The sequence below is a fragment of the Thunnus thynnus genome, chromosome 17, assembly GCF_963924715.1.
Source record: "Thunnus thynnus chromosome 17, fThuThy2.1, whole genome shotgun sequence".
NCBI classification, from domain to species: domain Eukaryota; kingdom Metazoa; phylum Chordata; class Actinopteri; order Scombriformes; family Scombridae; genus Thunnus; species Thunnus thynnus.
The window spans coordinates 8,731,396-8,754,699 of record NC_089533.1 but is presented as its reverse complement, the minus strand read 5'-3'; the positions used below and the strand labels follow the sequence as shown (position 1 = coordinate 8,754,699).

General features: G+C 40.6%; 1 protein-coding gene across 1 annotated transcript in view; it reads left to right on the top strand.

Annotated features, from left to right (window-relative positions):
• The window catches only part of LOC137168299 (uncharacterized), a 131,914-nt gene that overhangs the window by 47,031 nt on the left and 61,579 nt on the right, over positions 1 to 23,304 (top strand). Inside the window, 20 exon segments of the mRNA XM_067570827.1 lie at positions 358 to 537; positions 1,489 to 1,576; positions 3,213 to 3,335; positions 3,658 to 3,750; positions 4,405 to 4,611; positions 5,376 to 5,470; positions 5,798 to 5,940; positions 6,438 to 6,593; positions 6,726 to 6,777; positions 7,653 to 7,763; positions 7,883 to 7,984; positions 8,167 to 8,223; positions 8,692 to 8,866; positions 8,869 to 8,916; positions 9,184 to 9,208; positions 9,211 to 9,258; positions 12,715 to 12,769; positions 18,370 to 18,529; positions 18,531 to 18,863; positions 18,865 to 19,167. Of these exon segments, the coding sequence (XP_067426928.1) occupies positions 358 to 537; positions 1,489 to 1,576; positions 3,213 to 3,335; positions 3,658 to 3,750; positions 4,405 to 4,611; positions 5,376 to 5,470; positions 5,798 to 5,940; positions 6,438 to 6,593; positions 6,726 to 6,777; positions 7,653 to 7,763; positions 7,883 to 7,984; positions 8,167 to 8,223; positions 8,692 to 8,866; positions 8,869 to 8,916; positions 9,184 to 9,208; positions 9,211 to 9,258; positions 12,715 to 12,769; positions 18,370 to 18,529; positions 18,531 to 18,863; positions 18,865 to 19,167 (2,554 nt within the window).

Sequence of the window (23,304 nt, the reverse complement as noted above, 5' to 3'; positions counted from 1 at the left end):
TCAACCATTAATACAACCCAGTTTTTATTTTAAAATGTATGCTGCATTATAACTAGCTACAGTATATTATGTGCTATATGAATGCATCCAAATAATTTATGGCTACGAACAAATACATTTGATGTGTTTCACACCCATGCAGAACGCAATCAGGTAGTCAAAAACTCTTAAAAACATTATTTTTTACATATTTTTGGCTACATTTTGTAAGATGCTTAAAAAGAGTAGAGTGGGACATCTTAACCTAACTTGTTGCTGTTACATGATATGCACTTAAACTTAAACTGAGGCTTCAAGCCACCTAATCAACACGGCTTTGTTCTGTTGTTAAGTCTAACTCTCCTGTTGTCTCCACAGCACCTTCATAATTGAGAAACAGCCTCCACAGGTGCTAAAAACCCAAACCAAGTTTGCTGCTACAGTGCGCCTCTTAGTCGGCGGGAAGTTGAACGTGCACATGAACCCTCCACAGGTCAAGGCCACCATCATCAGTGAACAGCAAGCGAAGGCCCTGTTGAAGAACGAGAACACAAGAAAGTAAGTCTAGTGTCCCATTAGTCTCAGTTAGTGTGGAACTTACAATTTCAGTCAACTATAAGGCAGATATTTCAGATTCCTTTTAGGTTCAGACTTCTTATACTTGTGCAAACATGTCAACTTTTTGTCAATACTGCACTGCTTCTCTTTCCTCTTATTTCTTTTATTAGTTTCTTAACAGGGAACATACAGATAAACATTGCTACATAGCGTGCAGATAAGCAATGCAACAGATGTAAATAGGGCGTGTAGTTGAAGCTAATTTGCAGCCTGCTCCAAGTGTGGTCAACAAGATTGTATATGACTGTATACACAGTTGTTTATTATACCGACTCCCTTTAGTGGAGACACTGCACGGAGCTCCCATGGTGCCATAAATATAAGGAATCTTAGTTTTTACAGGAATTATTGGATCACAAGATGAACTCTGGCCTAGTGTGTTTCCAGACCTCACCACAGAGACATGGCTGGAACTTGAACAATGCCTCTGTGGAATCTATGGTGTGGATGCAGAATCCACATTTAGCCTGTTCCACAGCCTTGTTCCACATTCCTTCTGACTAATAGAAACTTTCCAAGGCTGCAGGTCAGCCAGAGAGCCAGTGGTTAAATTGGTGAACAATTTAACAGCTCAGCCATTATATGCTTTTTTTCTCATTTAAACCACTTTGTATGACACCCAATCTGCAGCCCAGAGACATCTACTTGATGTTTTCTCATTTGGCAACAGAGAAGTTGGAAATGGTGGTGGTTAAATAATACCAATTATATAGAAAATGAGTGTGAACATCATTCCTACACCCTACATGTTTTTCACTACGTTCCTGCCGTCCAAACATGCATAATTTTGTTTTAATTTGTTCTGAGAAGAAGAAAATTCTCAGTACTCAAGTGCGTCACAGCAGTCAGTACGTCTAATTGACTCTCTCCATGATTGTCTCTTACCTTCAGTGACAGCAGCGGGGAAATTCTCAACAATAACTGTGTGATGGAGTACCACCAGACTACAGGCACCCTCAGCGCCCACTTCAGGAACATGGTGAGTGGGACCTTGTGGGCTAACTGAGGAGATGAGTTTATGGTTGGTTGAAGGTAGCAATAGGAAATTAAATTACAAAAAAATATCACGCAACACACTCCAGAAAGTGTCAGAACAGTTCATTTGAAATTATATTCAAGCATAGATCTGCACTTGTCAACCTGGCTTCCATTTTTATGCCTCTATGCCAGCGACAGCTATGGCTGGAGGCATTATGTTTTCGGGTTGTCCATCCATCCGTACGTCTGTCCATCCATCTGTCCCATTCTGGTGAACGCAATATCTCAGGAATGCCTTCAGGGAATTTCTTCAAATTTGGCACAAACATCCACTAGGACTCAGGATGAACTGATTAGAATTTGGTGGTCAAAGGTAATGGTCACTGTGACCTCACAGAGCACATTTTTGGCCATAACTCAAGAATTCATATGCTAATTATGACAAAGTTTCACACAAATGTCTTATAGGGTAAAATGATGACATTTTATATCCAAAAACACTTTTCTGGCCATTATTCAACGCCACAACTCAGGAACAGAAGGGGAGATTATGACCATATTTCATATTTGGTCGGATACTGAATTGATGGCACTAATCTTGGTTCCCACCTTGAAACTGTGATGATTGTATAGATCTTCTGTGCTGCCGGGTTGAAGATGTGTGTGTGAAGCATCCACGTTTTAGAATTTGTAGCTTCTTTGCAGCAACATCCATATCTGAAGCTTTGTCTGTTGTCATGGCTACAACTTTGCGTTCTATCAGAAACAGCTTTATTGGCCAAGCATGTGAACACATTCAAGGAAAATACACTTAATACCTTTTATTTAATTCCTACAAAATCTTCACCACAAATATTATATGAGTCTGGACAGATATGGATGTAAACTGCAACTTGACTGGTTGGCGAGGCGGTATTTCTAGTTTTGCCTCAGTGTGAATATGAATATTTAACTATCCTGAGTTAAAAGTCTTGTTTTCCATTGGTCTGTGCCCGAGAGCTGCTCATCCAGGCAAGACAAAAGTAGCTCTTAAATAAAGCAGTTGTCAGGATTTGTGTAATCATTCGGTCCATCAGTATTATGGAAATTTATGGAAAAAATGTCTCTAGAGCTATGCTTAAAATGATAGTAACATTTTTGTTTTTTCCCCTATAATAACTAAAAACATCTTTCCCTGGAGTGAAATAGCTTCATTTGTTTCTAATGCAGTTCTCAGTTTGGGGATTTCTAGAATAAAGCTACAGTATATTGACATAAAATTTAAATAATATCTACTAAGATATTATTAAAAATTGGTTTAAAAAATGAAGTTGATCTGATCTAGAAGCAGCAGTGTTGAGCTGCACTGCCGCACCCAGTTTCATAGTGTACTGTAGGTATTTTAGTATGTACTGCACAAACCCAACGCAAATCATCAATACCATGGAGGATTATTCTGAAGCATCAGTGGAGCCTCTTTCTACATCCCATGTGTTGTTAGAAACGAGCCCTCCATAGATTATTTACATGACAGCTCAAAGTGAATTATGCATGCATGTAATATATATATGATGAATGCATTATCAGCCTGACTTTGTAGGCAACATGTACAGTATATCCAGTATTCCTCATTTGTACACATGTCATCCTTCATGTAGTCTTTGAAGAGGATCAAGCGATCGGACCGGCGAGGAGCAGAATCTGTCACAGAGGAGAAGTTCACCATTCTGTTCGAGTCCCAGTTTAGTGTTGGAGGCAATGAGCTTGTCTTTCAAGTGAAGGTAAGAGGGCGCAGACAGACGAGGTAGAAGAAAAGACTACATTAGGCTTGATAAATAAAAATACTATCAATTCTTACTCCGACAATAGTGGGAATCAGTCCATTCTTCCATATCCACTCCTACATATACTGTAATTTTCAGCTCAGCACTACTCTACTCATGCCAATGCCTCATCTGTCTTCTGAGCTGTGGTTTTATGATGTTTCAAAATCCCTTCTTTGGCAATAAGTCCATAGAAAAACTATATATGTCGTTTTGTTTTGCAGTGCAGAATTTATTGTTATAGCTCATATTGATGGCCTCCCTTTTTTTCTCTGAACAGACATTGTCACTTCCTGTAGTGGTGATAGTCCATGGTAGTCAAGACAATAATGCCACGGCAACTGTGTTGTGGGACAACGCTTTTGCGGAGCCGGTACGTAAATGTCTGTGTGTTCATATGTGTCTGCAGTCAAAATGTAATTTAGAGATGGCTAAACATTTGAATTAGCATCTGTTTTTATCACATAGACTTTACAGTTTCATGTACAGTAGCCACGGAACATTTATCCGTCAGATTTTCAGCATATTTTTTCTAAAGCTCAAAGCACACTTTTCATAACCTTGACACGTAGAAATAGCGCCGATCTACATAAAATAATAAACAATTCTAATAATTCACCAAACACTTCAAGAAATTCAAAGACACAGTGTGCTCAGGGAACCTTCAACTTTTGTCATTTTTTCTCATTTCAATCAAGAATGTAATCAATTGGTTAAAAAATATTTAAAATAATCATTAGTTGCTGCCTTGCATATGAGTATGAATGTATATATACATGTTTTTAATTAAGAAGGTGAAGTTTGTTAATCTACTTGGTAACTTTGTTGTTTTATTTTAGTCTGGATCATTTCATGAAATATCTGCTTAAACTCTACCACTCTGGATATAGATAGCTGTGTATGCTTTAGTTTATGCGCTCATGTTTGCACATTTCATCTATGGCGGCGTTTTGCATTCTGTTGCTGCCTCGCTCGCTTCGATAAAGCTCATGTAAATCCTCTGCTGTGTCCCCCCCTGCGTCTACAGGGACGGGTGCCTTTCCTCGTGCCAGATAAGGTGCTCTGGCCTCAGCTGTGTGATGCCATCAATATGAAGTACAAGGCTGAGGTGCAGAGTAACCGAGGCCTGTCTGAGGAAAACCTGGTCTTCCTGGCTCAAAAGGCCTTCAGCAGCTCCAGCAACAACCCTGACGACTACCGCAACATGACTATGACCTGGTCACAGTTTAACAGGGTCAGCAGCGGTTTCTTTCCTCGTGATCCTCTCTGTCTTTCCAGATGAATATAAACAGACAGCTATTATATAGAGCATACTAATTATCTGATATCATAAGTCAATGTACAGATTCCTATCATGCCGCACTGAGAATGGGTTTTCTCATCCTTACATTTTTAAAATGCCCAAAGGCCAGTTTCAGTAAGCCATTTCAGCTGCATGCTTGTTCTCCATTGAGTGATTTACTATTGGTTATTCATACATAGAAATAATTCTTGCTCCATTTGCAGTGTCCCTACAGCCCTATTCTGTAGTTGACTTGAGTGAGGGGAGCCTCATTGGTAGCCAGGACTTCCATCTTAATGGGCCTGTTTGTCCACACAGTGAAAGGCTGGAGGCCTCATTTTCTGGCTCAAAGCAGCTGGCGATGGCCGAAAACGCACTCACATTCACCACACACCATCAGTTTCATTAGATTACGGGAACATCAAGTTTCAGCCGCTTCACAGACTTGTGTATAGGCTACACACATACACATTGTTTAACCCTCTTTTCATTTTCTACCTTTCTCACACACACAACATACATACACATACATATCATGATTCAACCAAGTGTGTAACATCATGATACATGACTAGAGTGACTGCAGAGGTTGAGCATACGTTGTTCTCTGTATTTATGGATGGGATGGACATGAGGGAATTTGAAAACCTTTTAAAAGATGTACATGTGTGTTTTAATCCTTTTTTTTTTTTTTCCAAAACCCCTTTCCTCTACAGGAAAGCTTGCCAGGGAGGAACTTCACATTTTGGCAGTGGTTTGATGGTGTGATGGAACTCACAAAAAAGCATCTCAAACCACACTGGAATGACGGGTAAGGAAATTGTAGAGGTTTTTGTCTGTTACAATATGAAACTGAAAAAACTTAAAAAGAATTTTAAAAAAAGCCTCTCTTTTTTCAATCTGACAGCTGGACTACATGTTCTGTAAAAGTAAATGTTTTCCTGTCCCCATTTTGTCAGTCTTAACAACGGCAACGGTTAGTTTTCATGATTTTCCATGGCAACCTGGGGAGCTGGATGTGCTCTCCCTCTCTAATAAACTAGGATTGAAATGAAGGAGACAGGCATGAGAGAAAACACATGACATTTTTTTTTTTTATGTCTCTCTCATTCTGTATTTCTCCTTCTCCTCTTTTTAGTGCCATATTGGGCTTTGTGAATAAACAGCAAGCTCAGGATATGCTGATGTCCAAACCCAACGGCACCTTCCTTCTACGCTTTAGTGACTCTGAGATTGGAGGGATTACAATCGCTTGGGTGGCAGAAAATCCCAACAAAGCAGGTATGACGTGTAAATGCTTGTTATAACCCCAAATTTGAGGTTTACATAACCAGAGGAGAGAAGCCAAATACAATTTAAGGTTCTTATCGTATTGCTAAATTCTTATCTAGGTCTCATTGGCTTCCTAATTATTGTTTCACCATTTGTTAACTCGCCTCTGTGTGTGTTCAGTCAGGTTGTGTTAGCTTACATGCTGCCAGCAGTTTTATAAAATGGGTTTTGGTGAGAGCTGTTAGACTCAACTCTATGAACCAGGAATTACAAACAATGAGCTTAGAGTGGCCTAATGGAGCTTTAAGTTAGATCAGTGTCAGTACTTTCACAACATGAATTTGCTGCTACTTATCATCTAAGATAGCTTAGTGTGTGAGAATGGTATATAATTTGTAGATTATTCAAGTCAAAACTACATATTTTTGTTCGACTGGTGACTAATGTTTTGAAATTCAAAATGTTCTGGGGAAACTATTATTGATGATACTGTGGTATGTCTCCAGGGGAGAGAATGGTTTGGAACCTCATGCCCTATACAACCAAAGACTTTTCCATTCGCTCTCTGGCTGACCGCATCAGCGATCTCAATCACCTCCTGTTCCTCTACCCTGACAGACCGAAAGATGAGGTTTTCTCCAAATATTACACCCCACCACTCTGTAAGCAACCATGTGCTTGTACAGGCTGCTGTTACTTTCAAAAATTTAATATAGCTGCTTAGTCTCCTTAGTGGACAAATGTCTTGATTGTTGTGTGATGATTCTCTCTCTCTGTGCTTGTTTGTTTTAAAGCCAAAGCGGTGGATGGCTACGTGAAACCACAGATTAAACAAGTGGTGCCCGAGTAAGTATCTAGCTTCCTGTCCACCTTTCCTCCTGTTCTCTCATCCCTGCTCTTTCTCTCCTTTCATTCCTCTCTGCCGTCCACCCACCAGTTTTTCCTCTGTGGCAACATTTAGAGTTAATCACAAAATATTGGACCCTGAATTCAGATCAGCAATTAGTTAGCTGTTACAGTTGGAGGAGGCCAATTAAGGATGAACAGGGTTCCTGAGCGAGCCTGTCTTCCACTCATCATTAGAGTTAGGCTTGTTAGTTAGCAAGCCCCGCTCCCTGCCTGTCTCTGCGGTTGGTTCACCCGCAGTACAGAGAATGGCCATAATGATGCAGTGAGGCCTGGAAAACACGCTGAGGGTAGTTGCTTAGGCAACTGCTGAACATAGACTCATACGCTTTTATCTTGGGTTAATGTGTGTGTGTGTGTGTTTGTGTGTGTGGCTGCTGATGTTCTACAGCACGGTGGCTCAGCGGTTAACACTGTTGCCTCACAGGAAGAAGGCCCTGGGCTAGAACCCCGGCCATTCCAGGTCCTTTCTGTGTGGAGTTTGCGCGTTCTCCCCATGTTTGCATATGGAGAGCCCTTTCATTCAAAACCCCACCCAAGCTACACACCACCTATCCAGTTACCAGACACTCAATGTACGTGGGTTTCCACCGGGTGCTCTGGTTTCCTCCCACCATGTATGTAAGACATGCATGTTAGGGTTAATACTCTGTCAGCGCCCCTGACCGAGGCACTGGCAAAAAGAAATGGAGTTGGTCCCCAGGCACTGCACTGTGGCTGCCCACTGCTCCTATTGTGTGTGTGTGTAAAGGATGGGTCAAATGCAGAGGATCAATTTCCCCATGGGGATTAATAAAGTACTTCTTCTTCTACAGTTTTGCTACAGCCAATCCAGATCCAGCAAGTGGAAACCAAACCTATATGGATCATGGCGCCTCTCCAGCACCTGTCAATCACCCTCACACCTACGGCATATACCCACCTATGTAAGTCAATAAGCCATTTGACCATAATGAGCAGCTCTGTGTGAGCGTGTATCTACACTTTGGTTATGTGCTGCTGGCTTGTCTGAGTGTGGGTGGCTTCTCTCTGTGTCCTGTGGCAGGAGTGACCCTATGTTGGATGCAGACGGAGACTTCGACCTGGATGACACCATGGATGTTGCGAGGCATGTAGAGGAGCTCCTCCGGCGGCCTGTAGAGAGCCAGTGGGGCGGCCAGCAGTCCTGACCCTTGACCTGTTAACTTGTGACAACACCAAATGAACCCTGCCTCCCAACTTGCCCCACTCGCATTGACATTTCTCATGGTTTAATTCCATTCATTTGTCTCTTTTTCAGATAGCTATAATGTGAAATGTTAATAATGGTTGTGATTTTTTTCTTTTCAGCATGAGAGCATGCATGTCTGTGACTTCCCTTAGTTTTATTTGTGTCCATAAGTGTTTGTAAAACAGACTAGGTTTAATGGAAAACCTACAATGTTACAGTATTGTGAAAAAGAGAAGAAAAAATAATATTCATTCACATTGTGCATGCATTTCCAATTGATTTTGAACAGATTTAAAAAAAAAACATATGCTACTGTATGAAGACATTTTAACAGTTGAATGTTTTTGTTTTATGTTTTCTTCTTTGTAAATGGGTTATCAGTATTTTCCGTGACATTGAACTTGCCCTTTGCCACATAAAATGAAACTTTAATGAAGAGTTTTGCTTTTGCTCTTAACAACATAATCCGAGTCATTGCTCTGCAGAGTTTCAGTCAGTTTTTTTGTTTTCAAATCCATATACACTAACCTTAAGGCAGAGTAACTCTTAGCGCTCTGCAACTGAGAGCACACACATCAGCACACGGTACACATGCGCAAGTATATGATGGATTTGTTCTGATTTTTTCACCAGCTGTAACCCAGAAAGGGGGGTTAATGCACCTCCCTCACTCTCACAGGGCTATTTTTCTTCTGTTTGTACACAGAAATGCAAATCTAAGCATTTACCCAACGCTGCCTGCTTGTCCTCTCAGGTCCCTCTGTTCCCCTCATAAATGCTACCTCGCATTATTCTATTGTCAGTAGTTGTTGCTATTGGTTCTGTTGTTGTTTCTGCACCACATTCACACCAGTAGGTACGCTCATTGGGTTTTGTTCTCGTAATTTGTATTAATATGTGTGAAAAAGATCCCTTTCTGCCTGAGGGTTAACTGTCTTCTGTTGGCCGTTTTATGCTTGAAACCACTCACCTGAGGAAGTCCAGAGGCATGGAGTGTCATAAATCTGGTCGTATGCCTGAATATTATGAGCTGTGCTTATTTTGCCTATCCGTCCGCTTGTCCCTGTCGCTGTGTCATGTCACTGTGGCATAACCGACTTGTGCATGTGTCTATGTGACCACATGACCCGCGCCAGCAGCTGAAGTTGCGAGGCATAGATAGATAGGCGCAGGCTTTGAATGCCTGCACAGACTCACCATCCGCTGCATGGGTCACATATAGAACTCAAGGAGATGGTGTCATTTGTTTTCATTGTGTGTCGCCTTTTTGCTACTCACGTAAAAGATAAACAAACAAAAAATGAGTCTAATAGAAAATATAAAAAATATTGAAACTATTACCCTACTCCCTCCTCTGACACACACACACACACACACACACACACACACATACAACGCTGGATTGAAAACATGTTGATACAGCCTTGCACCTCAGGAATGAATCGCTTTGCTTAGCTGATGCACAAGCTAAATAGAAAATGATCTATGTATACTGAATATATGAATTTATTTTCTCTATCATAATTCTATTTTATTATTGTTTCTCTGGCACTCCCCTATTGAATGTAACCCCTTTGCATGACCCTGTTGAGGATTTACGTACAAATACCTCCTCAGTCTGACCAGAAGTTTTAAGTCATGTGTCACGAGAAGAACCAGTTGAAAAAGGACACAGAGCAACTGGAAATCGGAAAAGAATTAATGATGTAGTTCTTTTGTTTGTCTGACAGACATTACAGTATTTAAACTATTCCCTCGTCTTTTCATTTTCTTTCTTTTGTATCTCTTCTATCTCCTGTTTTTGAAATCTCAAGCTACATGAGCAGTCTTGTGATATATCCTTTATTTCCATTATCCTCATCATTTTGAGCTTTGTTCCACTGTAGACTGTGTATTTTTCAATGATGTAGATGACGCTGTGTGTTGTTCGATGTATGTACCATGTTTGTGGTTTGGGTTTATCACTTGGAGGTTTTCCAAGAGAAACAACTGTTGAGTTGAAAAGAGGAAAATAAAGTTTTATAAATAATTTGAACTCAACCTGTAGAAGTACAGAAGATTTTGATGCCACTACAAAATAAATGCTATTTTTTTTATGTGTGAAGTCACCACCATGGATTCAATCCCCAAACAGCAGAGCCAGAGAACTGGCACAGCCTGGATTCAACAGGAATACGCAGAGTAAAAGTATTAAATGCATTGTATAAAATATGTCAGGGAGATCTGGCATACACTTAAAACATCCACAAAGATTCACATGGAAGTAACTAATTCCACTATAGTAAATATTACTTTTACTTTAAAGGACGATACCACCAGACTATCTCCAGTGCTGTCAGCCATCTCATTTCATACCAATTTAGAACAACATAAATATCAACTTGTAGACTGCAATAGCTCATAATATGTAGAAAATAATACCTCCTTCTATTATGAACACTAAACTGAATGTGACCTATAATGGTTGTGCCAGGATGGTACTAAAATGTATCATTTTATATTTGGAATTTCAGTTTTCAATTTTATTTACCTGTAGTAAATGGTAAATGATCAAAACAGAACAATCAAAACATCAATATGGTAGTCAAATTTGTCAAATTTCAACATCTGCGCTTAAGAGAGGGTAAGTATGGAAAGCCAGCTGGAAAAATAATGCAACAGTTTGTGTATGTGCATACCTGTTTTTACTACATCATTCAACCGCACTGCCCTTTGGCAGCAGTAGTTTTTCCAAATCTACAGTAGCAACACTAATATCAGCATAACTGTCTGAAATAAGCACACTTCTGCCATCTGGTGGAAAGAAAAGAAACAAGCTTTATTTCTTGTGCGTTAGAGCTGTTGCCTAAATGCCAATTATCTGGCTGGTGTCATGCCTGGGAAAAGTGATAAGGAAATCTAATTTGCACGGAATTCAATAAAATGTGGCAGTTAATGCCTAAATAATTTTAATGATCAGTTTGGAGAATTAGAAATTGACTGGCTGCTTCCTCAACAGGAAAACTAATTATTACAGTTGATTAGAATGTATTGCATGCCTGTTGGTGCTTTATTATTTATACATCATCTGCAGGCTACTGTGTCAAAGGCTCAGGATGAATTGTACCTCTGCAGCCGGGTCCCTCTCAAGATTATTTGCTCGTCAGTGATAGTAATTCAATGAAAAGAGCTCCTAGAGGTCAGTGGTGGGTTGTTGCTTGGATACTGAACCGTCATTCATTACAAGGGCTTTAAAACAGAGATATGAGCACAGCAGCTCGAAGTTGAAGTGATAATCAACTCACAGGAAGGTTTTTCCTGCAGAAATGTAAGTCTGTATACAGAAGATTTGTTAATATCCTTTGTTCATTAATACGACGATGAAGTCTTAATTATGAACAAACATATTTTCAAATTCTTAAATAAAACTTGCTTTAATTGCATGATGGTAATTAAGAATCGTTTGGCCAAAGCAGGTTGTACAAGCCAATGTTAAGCATAATGATTCAAATATTTTTTAACAGTTACTACATAGTATACTATAAGCAAATAAATAAATAACAAAAGCTGCCCTGGGCATATTTTGCTGATTCCATGGCAATGTCAGTTTTTTCTTTTGCTCTGAGAATGTAAAGTGCCATGTGGCCTGCTGTTTATTTTGGTAAATAACTTGGTCCTTATGCAGTATCTTTTGCAGTTCAGTCTTTGGTCAGTCAGTCTGTTAGTTAATTTCTGTCTCACTTTCTGTCTCACTATAGTGCTCAGATAATTTGATACTCACATTACCTGTGGCTCAAGAGGAAGAGCCAGTCGTCCACTAATCTTAGTGTTAGTCCCTGGCTCCTCCTGTCTGCATGTTGAAGTGCCCTTGAGGAAGACACTGAACCCAAGTCGCTCTTGATGGGAAGGCCAGCATCTTGCAGGGGTGTGTGTGTGTGAATGGGTGCATAAGAGTGTAAAGTGCTACATAATGCAACCCTAAAAAACCTCAAAGTTTATTATGAGTTTTTGTAAATTATGACCAATAGCTGATGTACCTTTGTTTCTCTCCATTCTCTCCTCTTGGTAACACAGCGCTTTGTGATTGTATAAGGTGGACTAGCTTTAAGGTGTTCATGGAATTGTATAGCTCTTTTGGGGGTCCTGATTATTCCTTTAAATAGTTATAATTGACAAGCATGTAGTTATGGACACATTAGCCAGGCAGTATCTTCTACTGAGCGAGATAAATCTAGCAGACACACAGGTATGGCCAGCCGAGTATGAAAAATATGTCATCCACCATTTGACATTTAAGATAAGATAAAAAAACATTTTGTCATCGTAGGCATAAAACAAAATTATGTTTGGTAACTCTCAGGGACCAGAAGCAATAGAAAATGAGATAAAAACAAGATATTAAAATGGTATTGTATAACAAGTTACATTAAGAACAATACAGAGACATGTGAGCGGAGAGGTACTGTCCTCTATGTATATAATACATAAAAGGCACTTATGCATGGCAGATAAACCATAACAGTGCAGTATAACAGGGATTTGCACAATGAATGCGGTGCTCGTTATTACAACATTGATACAATATAGTATGAAGATTTGAAGATTTTTTATTCAGATGTAATATGTATTGTAAAGTGTTGGAATGCATTGGCAGCAGCACAATCTTCTGTGCCGTTTTTACCACCCAGACCAAGTCCTTCTGGCTCTTGGCTTGCAGCTGGCATACCACACCATGGCACACTGGTACTTCTGTAAAAAGTTCACTAGGAGCTGAGAGAGAAGTTTCTTTCTTTCTTCACCAGGTGGGAGGAATTAAGGGATTATTTCTGGGGGATTATAATATTAAAAGCGGAGCTAATATTGTTGACATTAGCTCCGCTTTTAATATTATTATTAATAGCATCCTGACATGTTTGTTTGGATGCTCCAGGTGGGACAGGGCTGTATGAAGTGTGATTGAGACCGAATCCTCTGTACATCTGTTTCCTCAATAAGCAAACTGGTGTCTGTCCAGATCAGTGGGGGTGATGGTGTATTAAGTTTGCACTGTTTGCAAAATTTTGAGACATTAGTGCAGCAGACAGTTTAAGAATACAAGAAAGTAATTAACCGGCTGAATCATTCCTGCAGTCTTTTGAAAGAACCACATATCTAGGTTCTTTATTGTAGTTTATCTAAGCTATAACACCACCAGGTGTCAGTAAAATCTCATATATCAAACAGGAAGTCATGCACTGATTGGGTAGATTTGGGTTTAAATCACAGCAATGATTTTCACATTAAATAGTATCATTGATTGAGAGCAAAACGTTCAAATTAAAATACAAGTCATTATAAGATATAAATGTAATGTGTTAGTTGACCTTTTTATCAAAGTGAATAAAATGCACTATTTGGATTCATACTTAACATGTTGTCATCACTCTATATGCAGCAAAGATTGCTGAATAGTCTGTCCTGCTTGTTATGTCTTCATCTTGTCACTGTTGGTGTCCAGTTATAATATGTCACCTCACTTCACAATCCTGTCAGTCTGGACAGGATTGTGGACCCCAGGAAGAGTAACTGTTGCCTAGTGTAATGGCTAATGGGGATCCTAATAAAGTAAACTAAACTAAACAGGTGTGACCCCATCATCCCCCTAAACAAAGAAATATATACAATTGCTATTTAATGATTAAATAACTTAAAGGTACCCTGTGGAGTTTTTGGCCTATAGTATTGCTATGTAGTATTGTTTATACGTGTGGGTCCCTGTTTTGTTTGTTTCATGAGGACACGTATGCATGAATGCACATGAAACCCGCCAGTGGTTTCGCGCTATTTCACTGATCAACAGGTGGTTATATGTGCTAAGAAATGCAACAATGCTTCAACGAAGGCAGAGAAGTACACACAATGCGACTGTCTGACGAAGACCTGTCTGGAGTGACAACAGATCCCCATCTTGTCTTTTGTTTCGATCATGGATTGTGCCTTTAAAACTGAGAATTGCACAAGCAAAAAAGATACAAAAAAGATTTTATATCTGGTTTCTGTTCCTGTTGGACTGATTCTCACACGAGCCAGCGCAGGAAGTGCGGTGGCAATACTCAGGAAGACACACCCTCAGCTCCCCGGCAGAGAACAGCAGGAACTTCCTCTATAGATACCATCATTCGAATGTACAAATCACATTGTGCGTCTGTGAAAAGTTGAATCTTGTTCTTGCGGTTTCATTTTTGTCTCGGTGCCTGCCTTTGAACTTATACAATGATAATTATAACTCAACTGATGCTATAAAAAATGAGAAACAAAGGTGTGAATGAACAATTGAACAATGGCTTTCAACTAAATTCTTGTGTGGTAATAAATCCTGAACGTTTGACTGGATGACCCCTTCTTCTTTTCCCCTGTAGCCAGCTGGGATTAGGAGACTTGATCAATAGCCAGCTGTCATCAATACGATAGCCTAGCTTCTGTTGATGGGCCCCGGTGGGAGGAGGGAGCCGTTAGAGCCCTGGAGGTATGGCAATGGAGATCCATTGGTCTGAACCTGACAGCTGCTGCAGCAGGAGGGAGAGGTGCCTTACTGTACACAGCCATAGCTGACATCCTGCCACAGGAAATTATAGCAAACCTCATTAGAAAACAACTGGGGTGTTATTTTATATTATGATCGAGAGTGCTGATACTTCGTATTTCACTTCCTTTCTCACTGTTTTATTTTAGCTCTTTTTACCCCCCGACAAACAAACAGTATGTTTTAATCTTCTCATCAGTCACTCATCAGGCCCCGATGTCTTCAGTGAGTAATGCAATGCTCTACAGCCCAGTGTAACAAACAGTATTTGCAGATGGATCACTGAGAGGTGCTTTCAACCAGGGTGACTGGTCACATCTTGTGGACTCATGTGAACTGACCCTCCTCCCCCCACCACCACCACTCTCTCCCTCGGTTTAGGTCCACGTGGAGCTGATGTTTGAGTTCGGAGACTGGTTGTCAGAGGCCTTTTCACATAAGAGTGAGACAGCTGGGCCAGGCGGGGAGGCTTTTAAAAGCAGAACTTTTGCTAAATAATTTCTGAGAATGCATAATACATGACCCTGAGAGATCACGAGGGAAAGGATGGGGGGAGGGAGGGCAATGAGAGTGCGTGAGGAAAAGGAAGGGGCATAAAATCTCTCCAACCTCCTCTTCCTAGACATTTACTGTCTCAGTCTACCAACAAGGCTTCCATTCCTTCATCCTCTTTTCACTCTTCTCCTGCGTTGCATCACACATTCACAGATTTCATTCACTTCTCCCTCTCACTACCTTGTCCTTGAGAAGTAGCCGGGCTTTAGCTCCAACAGTACTCACGCGTCTGTAAGTCATTTTCATTCATAAGACTGAAAGCGATTAGGGAGGCTGTGTTTTGGCTGCAGATTATGCCACTTATCATTACCAAGGTCTGCCTCTTGTGAAAATATCTACACAGAAACACTAACACCCTTGAATAAGACCCTTAACTTCAACAGACCGCCCCGCCCTCTGACAAAATACATCAGATAATTACACAGAGTACGTAGTAATCTGCTGTGTGTCATGTCAGTGCTGCTATTTACCAGAAAGAATTTCCCCATTGTTTGCAGCATTTACATGCAGAATAACAATCTGAATATCAAGCCTGACCATGACGTAAAGACATTGCTTTGGCTCTGATTAGTCTGGCTATATTTGACAATTATGAACAGACAGTGAGCTCACACTCTCTGTTGCACATGACTCCCTTCATACAAATTGGCCATGATTTGATTTGCCTCCTTAGTGGGTTATAAATGGGGTTGCATTATCCCAGCTTATTGGCCATGTCTAGTCTGATGATGTGAGTTGGCCTGATGTTGAATTTGCACCCTCCATTGTTGAAGTTTTTTTGGCCTGGACTCAAGAGGTATCAGCAGATGTTCAGCTTTATGGTATGTGAAACTGGGGTGCCAAGGTTAGCCTGCATGTAAGGATGTTGCACAACTACAGAGTGCAATCATAAATGACTAATATTCTCAGTCTCCTCTCTGATGTTTCCCCTGTTGATTGTCTTCAAATCAATATCTGTAAGAAGAGGGATGGTGGGGTGGAGGAAGAGCATCCCTGCATCTTTGATGAAGAGTCAAAGTACAACTGTTACAGGCCTTTGGATTGTCCACTAAGAATACCACTGCCGGGAACTGTGAAGTATCGTACTGGAATACCTACTTTGACCAGACATCATTTTTTTATAAAGGGAGAAAATGCATGTAATGTGCTACTTACTGAACTCAAAACAGACCGACATTGTCAACATTTTAAAATTAAACTGAAAGAATTTTAAAAAGCCAATTAATTATGTAGGCATGTGTAGGGGTGGGGGTGAGGGGGTATGTATGTGTCCGTATGTATATATGTGTATACCGACGAGTCGTACTGCTGTTCCTATAAGGTCAACAAAATGTGCTACATAGTTTTACTCTGTTGTCTGTGAACATTTTTTTTTATTTTGAAGGCCCTTCTAGAGACGGGCACTGGAAATTAGCAGTATCTATACATGCTGTGATGAATTGCATTGCATAATTGCTGTGCAATTCTCAATGTAGATTGTATCTGTCCCTACCAAACAAACTTTAAAATGAATTGAAATGAGTGATACTGTGAGATAACAGAGGAATGTAATTTCATGTGTGAAAAGGTGCTTCAGGGACAGATAGTCAGCCTCATTATAACCATTATTATTATTTGTCTCTTCTATTCCCATTTATTTCAGATATATTCTAGATGTTACTGTAAGTAAAGTTACAATTTCAACTTTCTCTTAAGGATTAATGTGTTTGTATGATTTATTATTGTGAGCAAGATTCCCAACATAAACACAGTTAAATTCTGGTACCAGCAGACTTATTGAACGAGTACCGGATGAGTCTTTTCTCTGTACTGCATAGCAACAAATTACCTTGACAGAACAAGGACATGTTGTATTACTTATGCATCTACAGCCAGACTCAGTCAGTATCTGATCCAGGTTCAGACCTGCATTTTGGACCTGCAGTTCCAATCCAACCTGTGCCACTTATAGACAAGGAAAGTAACAGCTGCTGCAGTTTCAATAGTGTTACTTGCTCACTTTACATGTTTATAGCTGTTGGTTATGGGGTTGTGGCTGTTTAAAATTTAACACACATTATTTAACAACTTGATGCCTAGAATATATTTTCTGCTGAATTTTAAGAAGAGTATCAAGTTCACCCTGCACGTTATCTGTCCTCTATCACTGTCTCTTAATTATTTTTTTTTTATTAATAGTGCAAGTGATTACCAGAATGACACAAATGAGGCAGTCATTGTCTCATAATGACTTTGGAAAGGGGTAGTTAGTCCTAGACAGGTTTTATTTGTGGAGAGGAAAAAAGAGGGGTGTAGAGGTCAGAAAAAATTAGGATGTCTGAATATCTAAACTGCAAATCTTGCATGTTGTTGAAATACTTGTTTATTGGTGCAACTCTGGACATGCAGCCTTAAGACATCCCACATTTTATTTGCTTGTATGGCTGTCGAGTGCTTAAAAAAACTAAATGCTGGGTTGCAGATGTTTAGAAGGTGAAATAAATACTAAATTAATTTACACGTGTTTCAAAAGCTGCAGTTGTTGCCTGCAGATAATTCATTAAAATTGCAACAGCAGTTTACTCGCCTTTGGGTGGCTGCATATCTAAACTATTACTTTCCTTTCCTGCAAGTAAGATCCATAGTTTTTATTTTTTTGCCATAAAAGAACGAGGTTTTTTATTACTCATCCAAAAGTGGTTTTGTTTTCCTTTTCCCAGAGGACACTGTAGCAATTTACAGTAAACCAGCTCTTGTAAACCAGCTTCCACTGAAATTGAGTGGAAGCATATGTGGAGAGAAAAGTGAAAAAAACAACCATACGAATAATATTTTTAAATTCTGATTTGACACAGATTTTTGTATGGCGATTTAGTTATTTATGTATTCATTTGCTATTTTTAAGGATTAAAAACAAAATGAATCACCATACTTTCAAAAAAAAATCTCAAATAACAAGTCTCCTTTGAGCTCCCTCTTATGGAGAACCTGCAGCCTGCTAAATGGCAGAGTTTAAGTTTGAGTCTCAATAAGCTCCGTGGGATACTTCACATGATAAATAATAATATTCCTGTAATATAAATATTACAGTTGTTCTGCCTTTAACTGACTGAAATAGTCTATTTTGCACAATGCGCGCGCACGCGTAACGAATCAAACTGCTTGAGCGCGAGTAATTGGGTTTAATTGTACATGCGCGCGCGCGTGTGCACGCTTTTGTGGGCTCATTGCGATTGCGCCCTCGCAGTCTTGAATTTGTCCCGCGGATGCATGAGAAAGAGAGGGGAAGCTCTCCCGTTTGCAAGCACTGCAAAAGTGTGCAGGACGCAGAGCGATGCGCACAGCGAAGACTCCACAGAAGCGGACGTGGAGAGCGAAACAGATTTTTCAAGACAAGGAGACGAAAGTGCAAGCTGTAAACACGTACGTCCGCAGCAAAGCCTGGCCATAAGTCCGTATTTCCAGTATTTTTACTACTCTAAACGTCTACATAAAGCTAATCGGAGGAGGTCGCGTGTGGGGAGGACATTGTCTGCTCATTATTTCACCAGGACGGTTCAGCCTGACCATCCGCTACCCGGCTTCAGAAGATACCGTGCGCTCCGAAGATGGACCGGCAGTGGTGATCCGGTGAAGAAGACAAACCGTCCTGGACGTCAACAAGTCCACCGTGCTTTGAGAAAATGGGTTGTTTTTACATTGTGGAGGGGAGGGCTTTGCTGTAGCCTAACACCGGCGGATCATGGCAGGGGTACACGCTTCAGATGCTGTGTCGGGACATTTTTTGGATCTTGCCATCGGCGCCCCGCCAACACAGGGTGAGACCAACGCTGCGGGAATCACCGGCGATGCGGCCGCGCTGCCTCCGACCGGTACCCGGGCTTACTTGGAGGTGTCGGCCTCTGCCCAGGGCTACGGGGCTGAGGGAGTTTACACCAATGGACGGTACAGGGAGCACGGCAGCCCAAGGATCGGGAGTGGCAGCCGTGATAATTCCACCGAGAGAAGCCAGGGAGGTGGAAACACACCTTGCGGCATCATGAAGGTTCGTTGATTGAAACACTTATTTCCCACCCCTTGTCATCGATTCTCAAGGTGACACACCGGCTTGTAGCACATTATAGTCTAACTGAGCAATAGATGGAAATGTGTGGTAAACCGAGTGTTACTTAAACTGTGATCAAGAGACTTCCAGGGGTCGTTAGAGTTTCAGTGGTTACCCCAGAATAAATTAGATTTAAGCTACTTTACTAAATCTCCTTATAAGTTTGGCACGAGAGAATGCATTAGGGAATTAGACTTTATGTCCCCGTACAACAGATCTACAATTCACTAGTCAGGAAATAAATGCCAAACTCTTCCATCTACTGTAGATCTCCTGAGAGCACAACCTGGCCGGCTCATATTCTGTATTTTGGGTCCTTCACATGTCCCTGCATATTTTGTGTCAAACAAAAAACACACAGACACTTAGACAGGAAGTTAGCTCTATGTGTGCTGCACCAGTCTTCTTGAAAAAACAATATATATATATATTTTTTACCAAGATCCAAAACTCTTCATACAGGTTGCATCATTAATGTCAATTCAAACAGCAGCATGTTTAAAAGGAGCCTGACAATGACATTCTTTGAAGTCGGTTGCTATTGCTGCAGCTACCTTATTCCTCCCACAACACAGCACACAGTGTAGTTAAGCTGTGGTAATACAAATGTACACAATACAGAAATTGTAGAGTTGTAGTGTATTTGTGGTTTGTGAGAGTTCACAGAGGCCGTGTAATGATTTATTTGGTGGGTTTGGTGTTTATAGGTTTAAATTTTCACTACAAAATTTCTAAAGTATTCTGCTGCTGCATCAATGTATTACAGGAATAATTTAGTTTGGGTTTCTTTTTTGGATGAGTTTATATTTTTTAACAGTTGAGAAAGTAAAAGCAGATCTTGAATTTTGGTGTGCTTTAAAAGTTTTCTCCAATATAAACTTGATTTGTGGGCTGGGAGCAGGCCATCTTTCTCCGTGTAGCTCTTTCATTAATAGATAGTGTGGTTTTAATATTTTTAATGGTTGGCTAGTTGTAATTAGTGCTCCCATTACTGGAGGTTAATTAACTGGTCTTCTACTTATGGACAATATTGTCAGTTCCTAATGATACCCCATGTTATACTTTTATTACACATGAATGCCTTGTTTTTGACAGACTGTATCACGGGGTCCTTGGTGCACATTGAAATATTGCGTAGGTGGGACACACTGGAGAGTTGCATTCTGTCATATCAGTCCTAGTTTGCTTAGCAACTGACACAAAACACTGGCTACTTCTTCGTTACCCCCATCATTGGATTCCCAGTGGTGGTGGGCAAACACAACCAGTGCTCGCTCCCTCAAACAACACACACACACAGCTATGGACATAACGCCAGATTAAATCTGCTGCTGGTTGTCATCTCAGTGAAATCCAAATAAAGGTAAACTTCTCTCGCTGTTCGAGCCTTTCATCCTGAGCCTTCTCCTTGGTATTTACCATGAACACATTTATTCTTTCTATACAAAAATAAGAAATATTATATGAGTCAAAAGCCCCTAAATCCCTCCTCTCCCTCCACAACAATCAGTCCACCTCTGTGAAGCTCATGAGCAATACATGACAGGAAAGCTGGAGGGGATTGCGCTGTCTAAATATGATTGATATCAAAGCTTCAAAGGCTCATTCTCTGAATGCTGTGTTCATATGACGTTAGAAAGTGATCCTGCTGAGCTTCGCTGGTATAGTGTGATGAAATTCTCATATACCGTCTCCTAGAATAAACCAAGGACAGCTTTAAAAGTAAGTTTAAAAACAAACTCATGCTGTCGTGTGTAGTTTCCATAATTGAACCTTATCCTGACTACATGATTTGTGTGATATACTATATTTGGCATTCAGATGAAAAATCAGCATGCTGTGCTGCGGGTGTTTTAGTGTTAACCTCTTGAATGACATGAGGTGTTGGTGGACAATGTGTGTCACTTGAGTGTGACTCTCTACAGTTGCAGGTAATGACCCCAGTCCTGATCCAATAAACTGACATTTTCAAAGCTCCCCCTATGACTACGTGCACTTGGCTGCAGCCATACATGTCCTTGATGATAGAAAGAGAAATCTCAGGTATGTGAAAGACATAATTTTAGACCGTGTAGCTGACTAAACTGATGAAGTGCAGGGAAACTGTACACTGTTTAATTTTGCATGGCTTGTGGAATTCACATCTCTCATGTTTGAGAGTAAGCGAAACTACTTTTTGCTGCAATTTTAATAGATTGCAGTTTTCCGAACACTTGTCTAGCGTTTTCTCTTTCTCTGGGGCAATTTCAAGTAGTCAACAGTACCTCGGTTATATCCAGGAAACAAATGTTGTTGCAGTCTGTTTTGTGTTGATCACACAATGGTTTTGTAGAGCAGCTCTGAGAGTTTAACATAAATATATTTAAGGCACAGAGGTGAAGCATTATTATCGACAAAGATTCAGATCCTGAAGTCTGTCTTGTACTTTTTGATACTTTTTTGATATTCAGCAGATGTGTCCAAAGAGGGTTTATAATTTGTCTGGGCACCTCTAGAAGGATTCATTGCACATTATAGTCACGACATGATACACACTGTTTAAGCAAAGCAGGGTAGGAAACTGGGTCAGCCATTCAGTAGACTTGGTTCATGTATAGCTTTAGCACGCCCACCTACACTTGAGCGGCACTTTGCCTGTGTGTTTGAGTGGAGTTTTTAAAAGGTGAAGAGGCTGTGGGTCCATGGGAATAGGGAAGCAAATGAGCAATTACAGCATTGCATTACCTCATTAACTTGGCTCTCAACAAGCAAATCTTAGAAGAGAGGAGTTTGCATGTCCGTCCCTTAAGCGGGGCATCCAACTTTGTCCTCTTGTCATTTCCTTAGCAGGGTGACAGTGTCATGGTGGAGAGGCTGCGAAGTGGCTAGAGGGGGGTTTGTGATGCAGCCTTGTTATGTAATGCTGGACTGTGGACAGCTGCAAGGCTGGCTCCAGCCCGGCTGCTGGGTGGAGGGAACTGACAACCAGCAGAACTAGTGAAGGAGCAAACCAAGACTTGAATGGTGACACCATTGGACCTTAACAGAATCTCCAAAGCATTTGCCATGTTGTTGTTTTTTTTTTTCTTATTTCTTCTCCCCCTTTCGTCCTCTTCCCTTCATCCTGTAGAGTCCTTAACCTTAGCAGCAGATAAAAGGTCAAACATTTATTTTAAGAAAACACAGTTCATAGTCGGGTTAAAAAATAATCCAAAAAGAAGGAAAACACATCAGTGATGTAACACTGTTAATGTCCGTTGGGGAATAAAAATCAATAAAGATCACACAGTTATCAGTCTGCCTTGCATAAGGTCCTCTCTCCCATCCCCCTCTGCACTCTGCCTCCATGAGTGGCAGGATATCAATTCATCCTGTCATTCACGACCTCATATAACAGATTTTAACCAATCTGACCCAGTGTGCCCCTCATCAGATCAAGAGCATACTGGGATGCTTAATTAAGGGCTGACATATATGATTGGCTTATGGAGGAGCAAATCCTGTTGACTGAGAGCAGAAGCTTCTCTGCGTGAGAGAAAAAGAGAACATCCTAGAGGAGGAAGATGGGAAGGTGATACTTTGATTTTCAGGAGGTATAAGAGACGAGAGATTCAGGTTTTGCTTTCGAGAGTTCTTCACTCATTTATATTTAGGCCAGTGAAGTCTGGTATGTAGATTATAGGGAAGAATGTGAAAGGATGTGAAAGGACAAAACATGTTCTGTATAAAAACAGTAACTTGAGTGGTAATTTTGGCACGCTCGCATCTTCCAAGCTCGCCTCAGGTGAAGTGATGTAATCTGCTACATAGTTGCACCTTGGCAGTGAATAAATAAAAGGGATGTCAAATAACTACAAGCTCTATAATGTTCCTTCCAATCTCAAAGTTTTCCTCCTCCACTCACTAAAATAGAAATGGAACTGTGTTTGACCTCTTCTGGGCCTGATAACGGCTGCCACACATCACGCCGGTGACCAAACAGTTGACCTGTACTGTCGGCCATGCAGACCAAAGTGCCTTTCATAACTGCCTCAGGTTGATTGGTGGATAGTCTTTTTTTTTATGGTTCATTCACGTTAATCCCACGGGTTCAGCGAG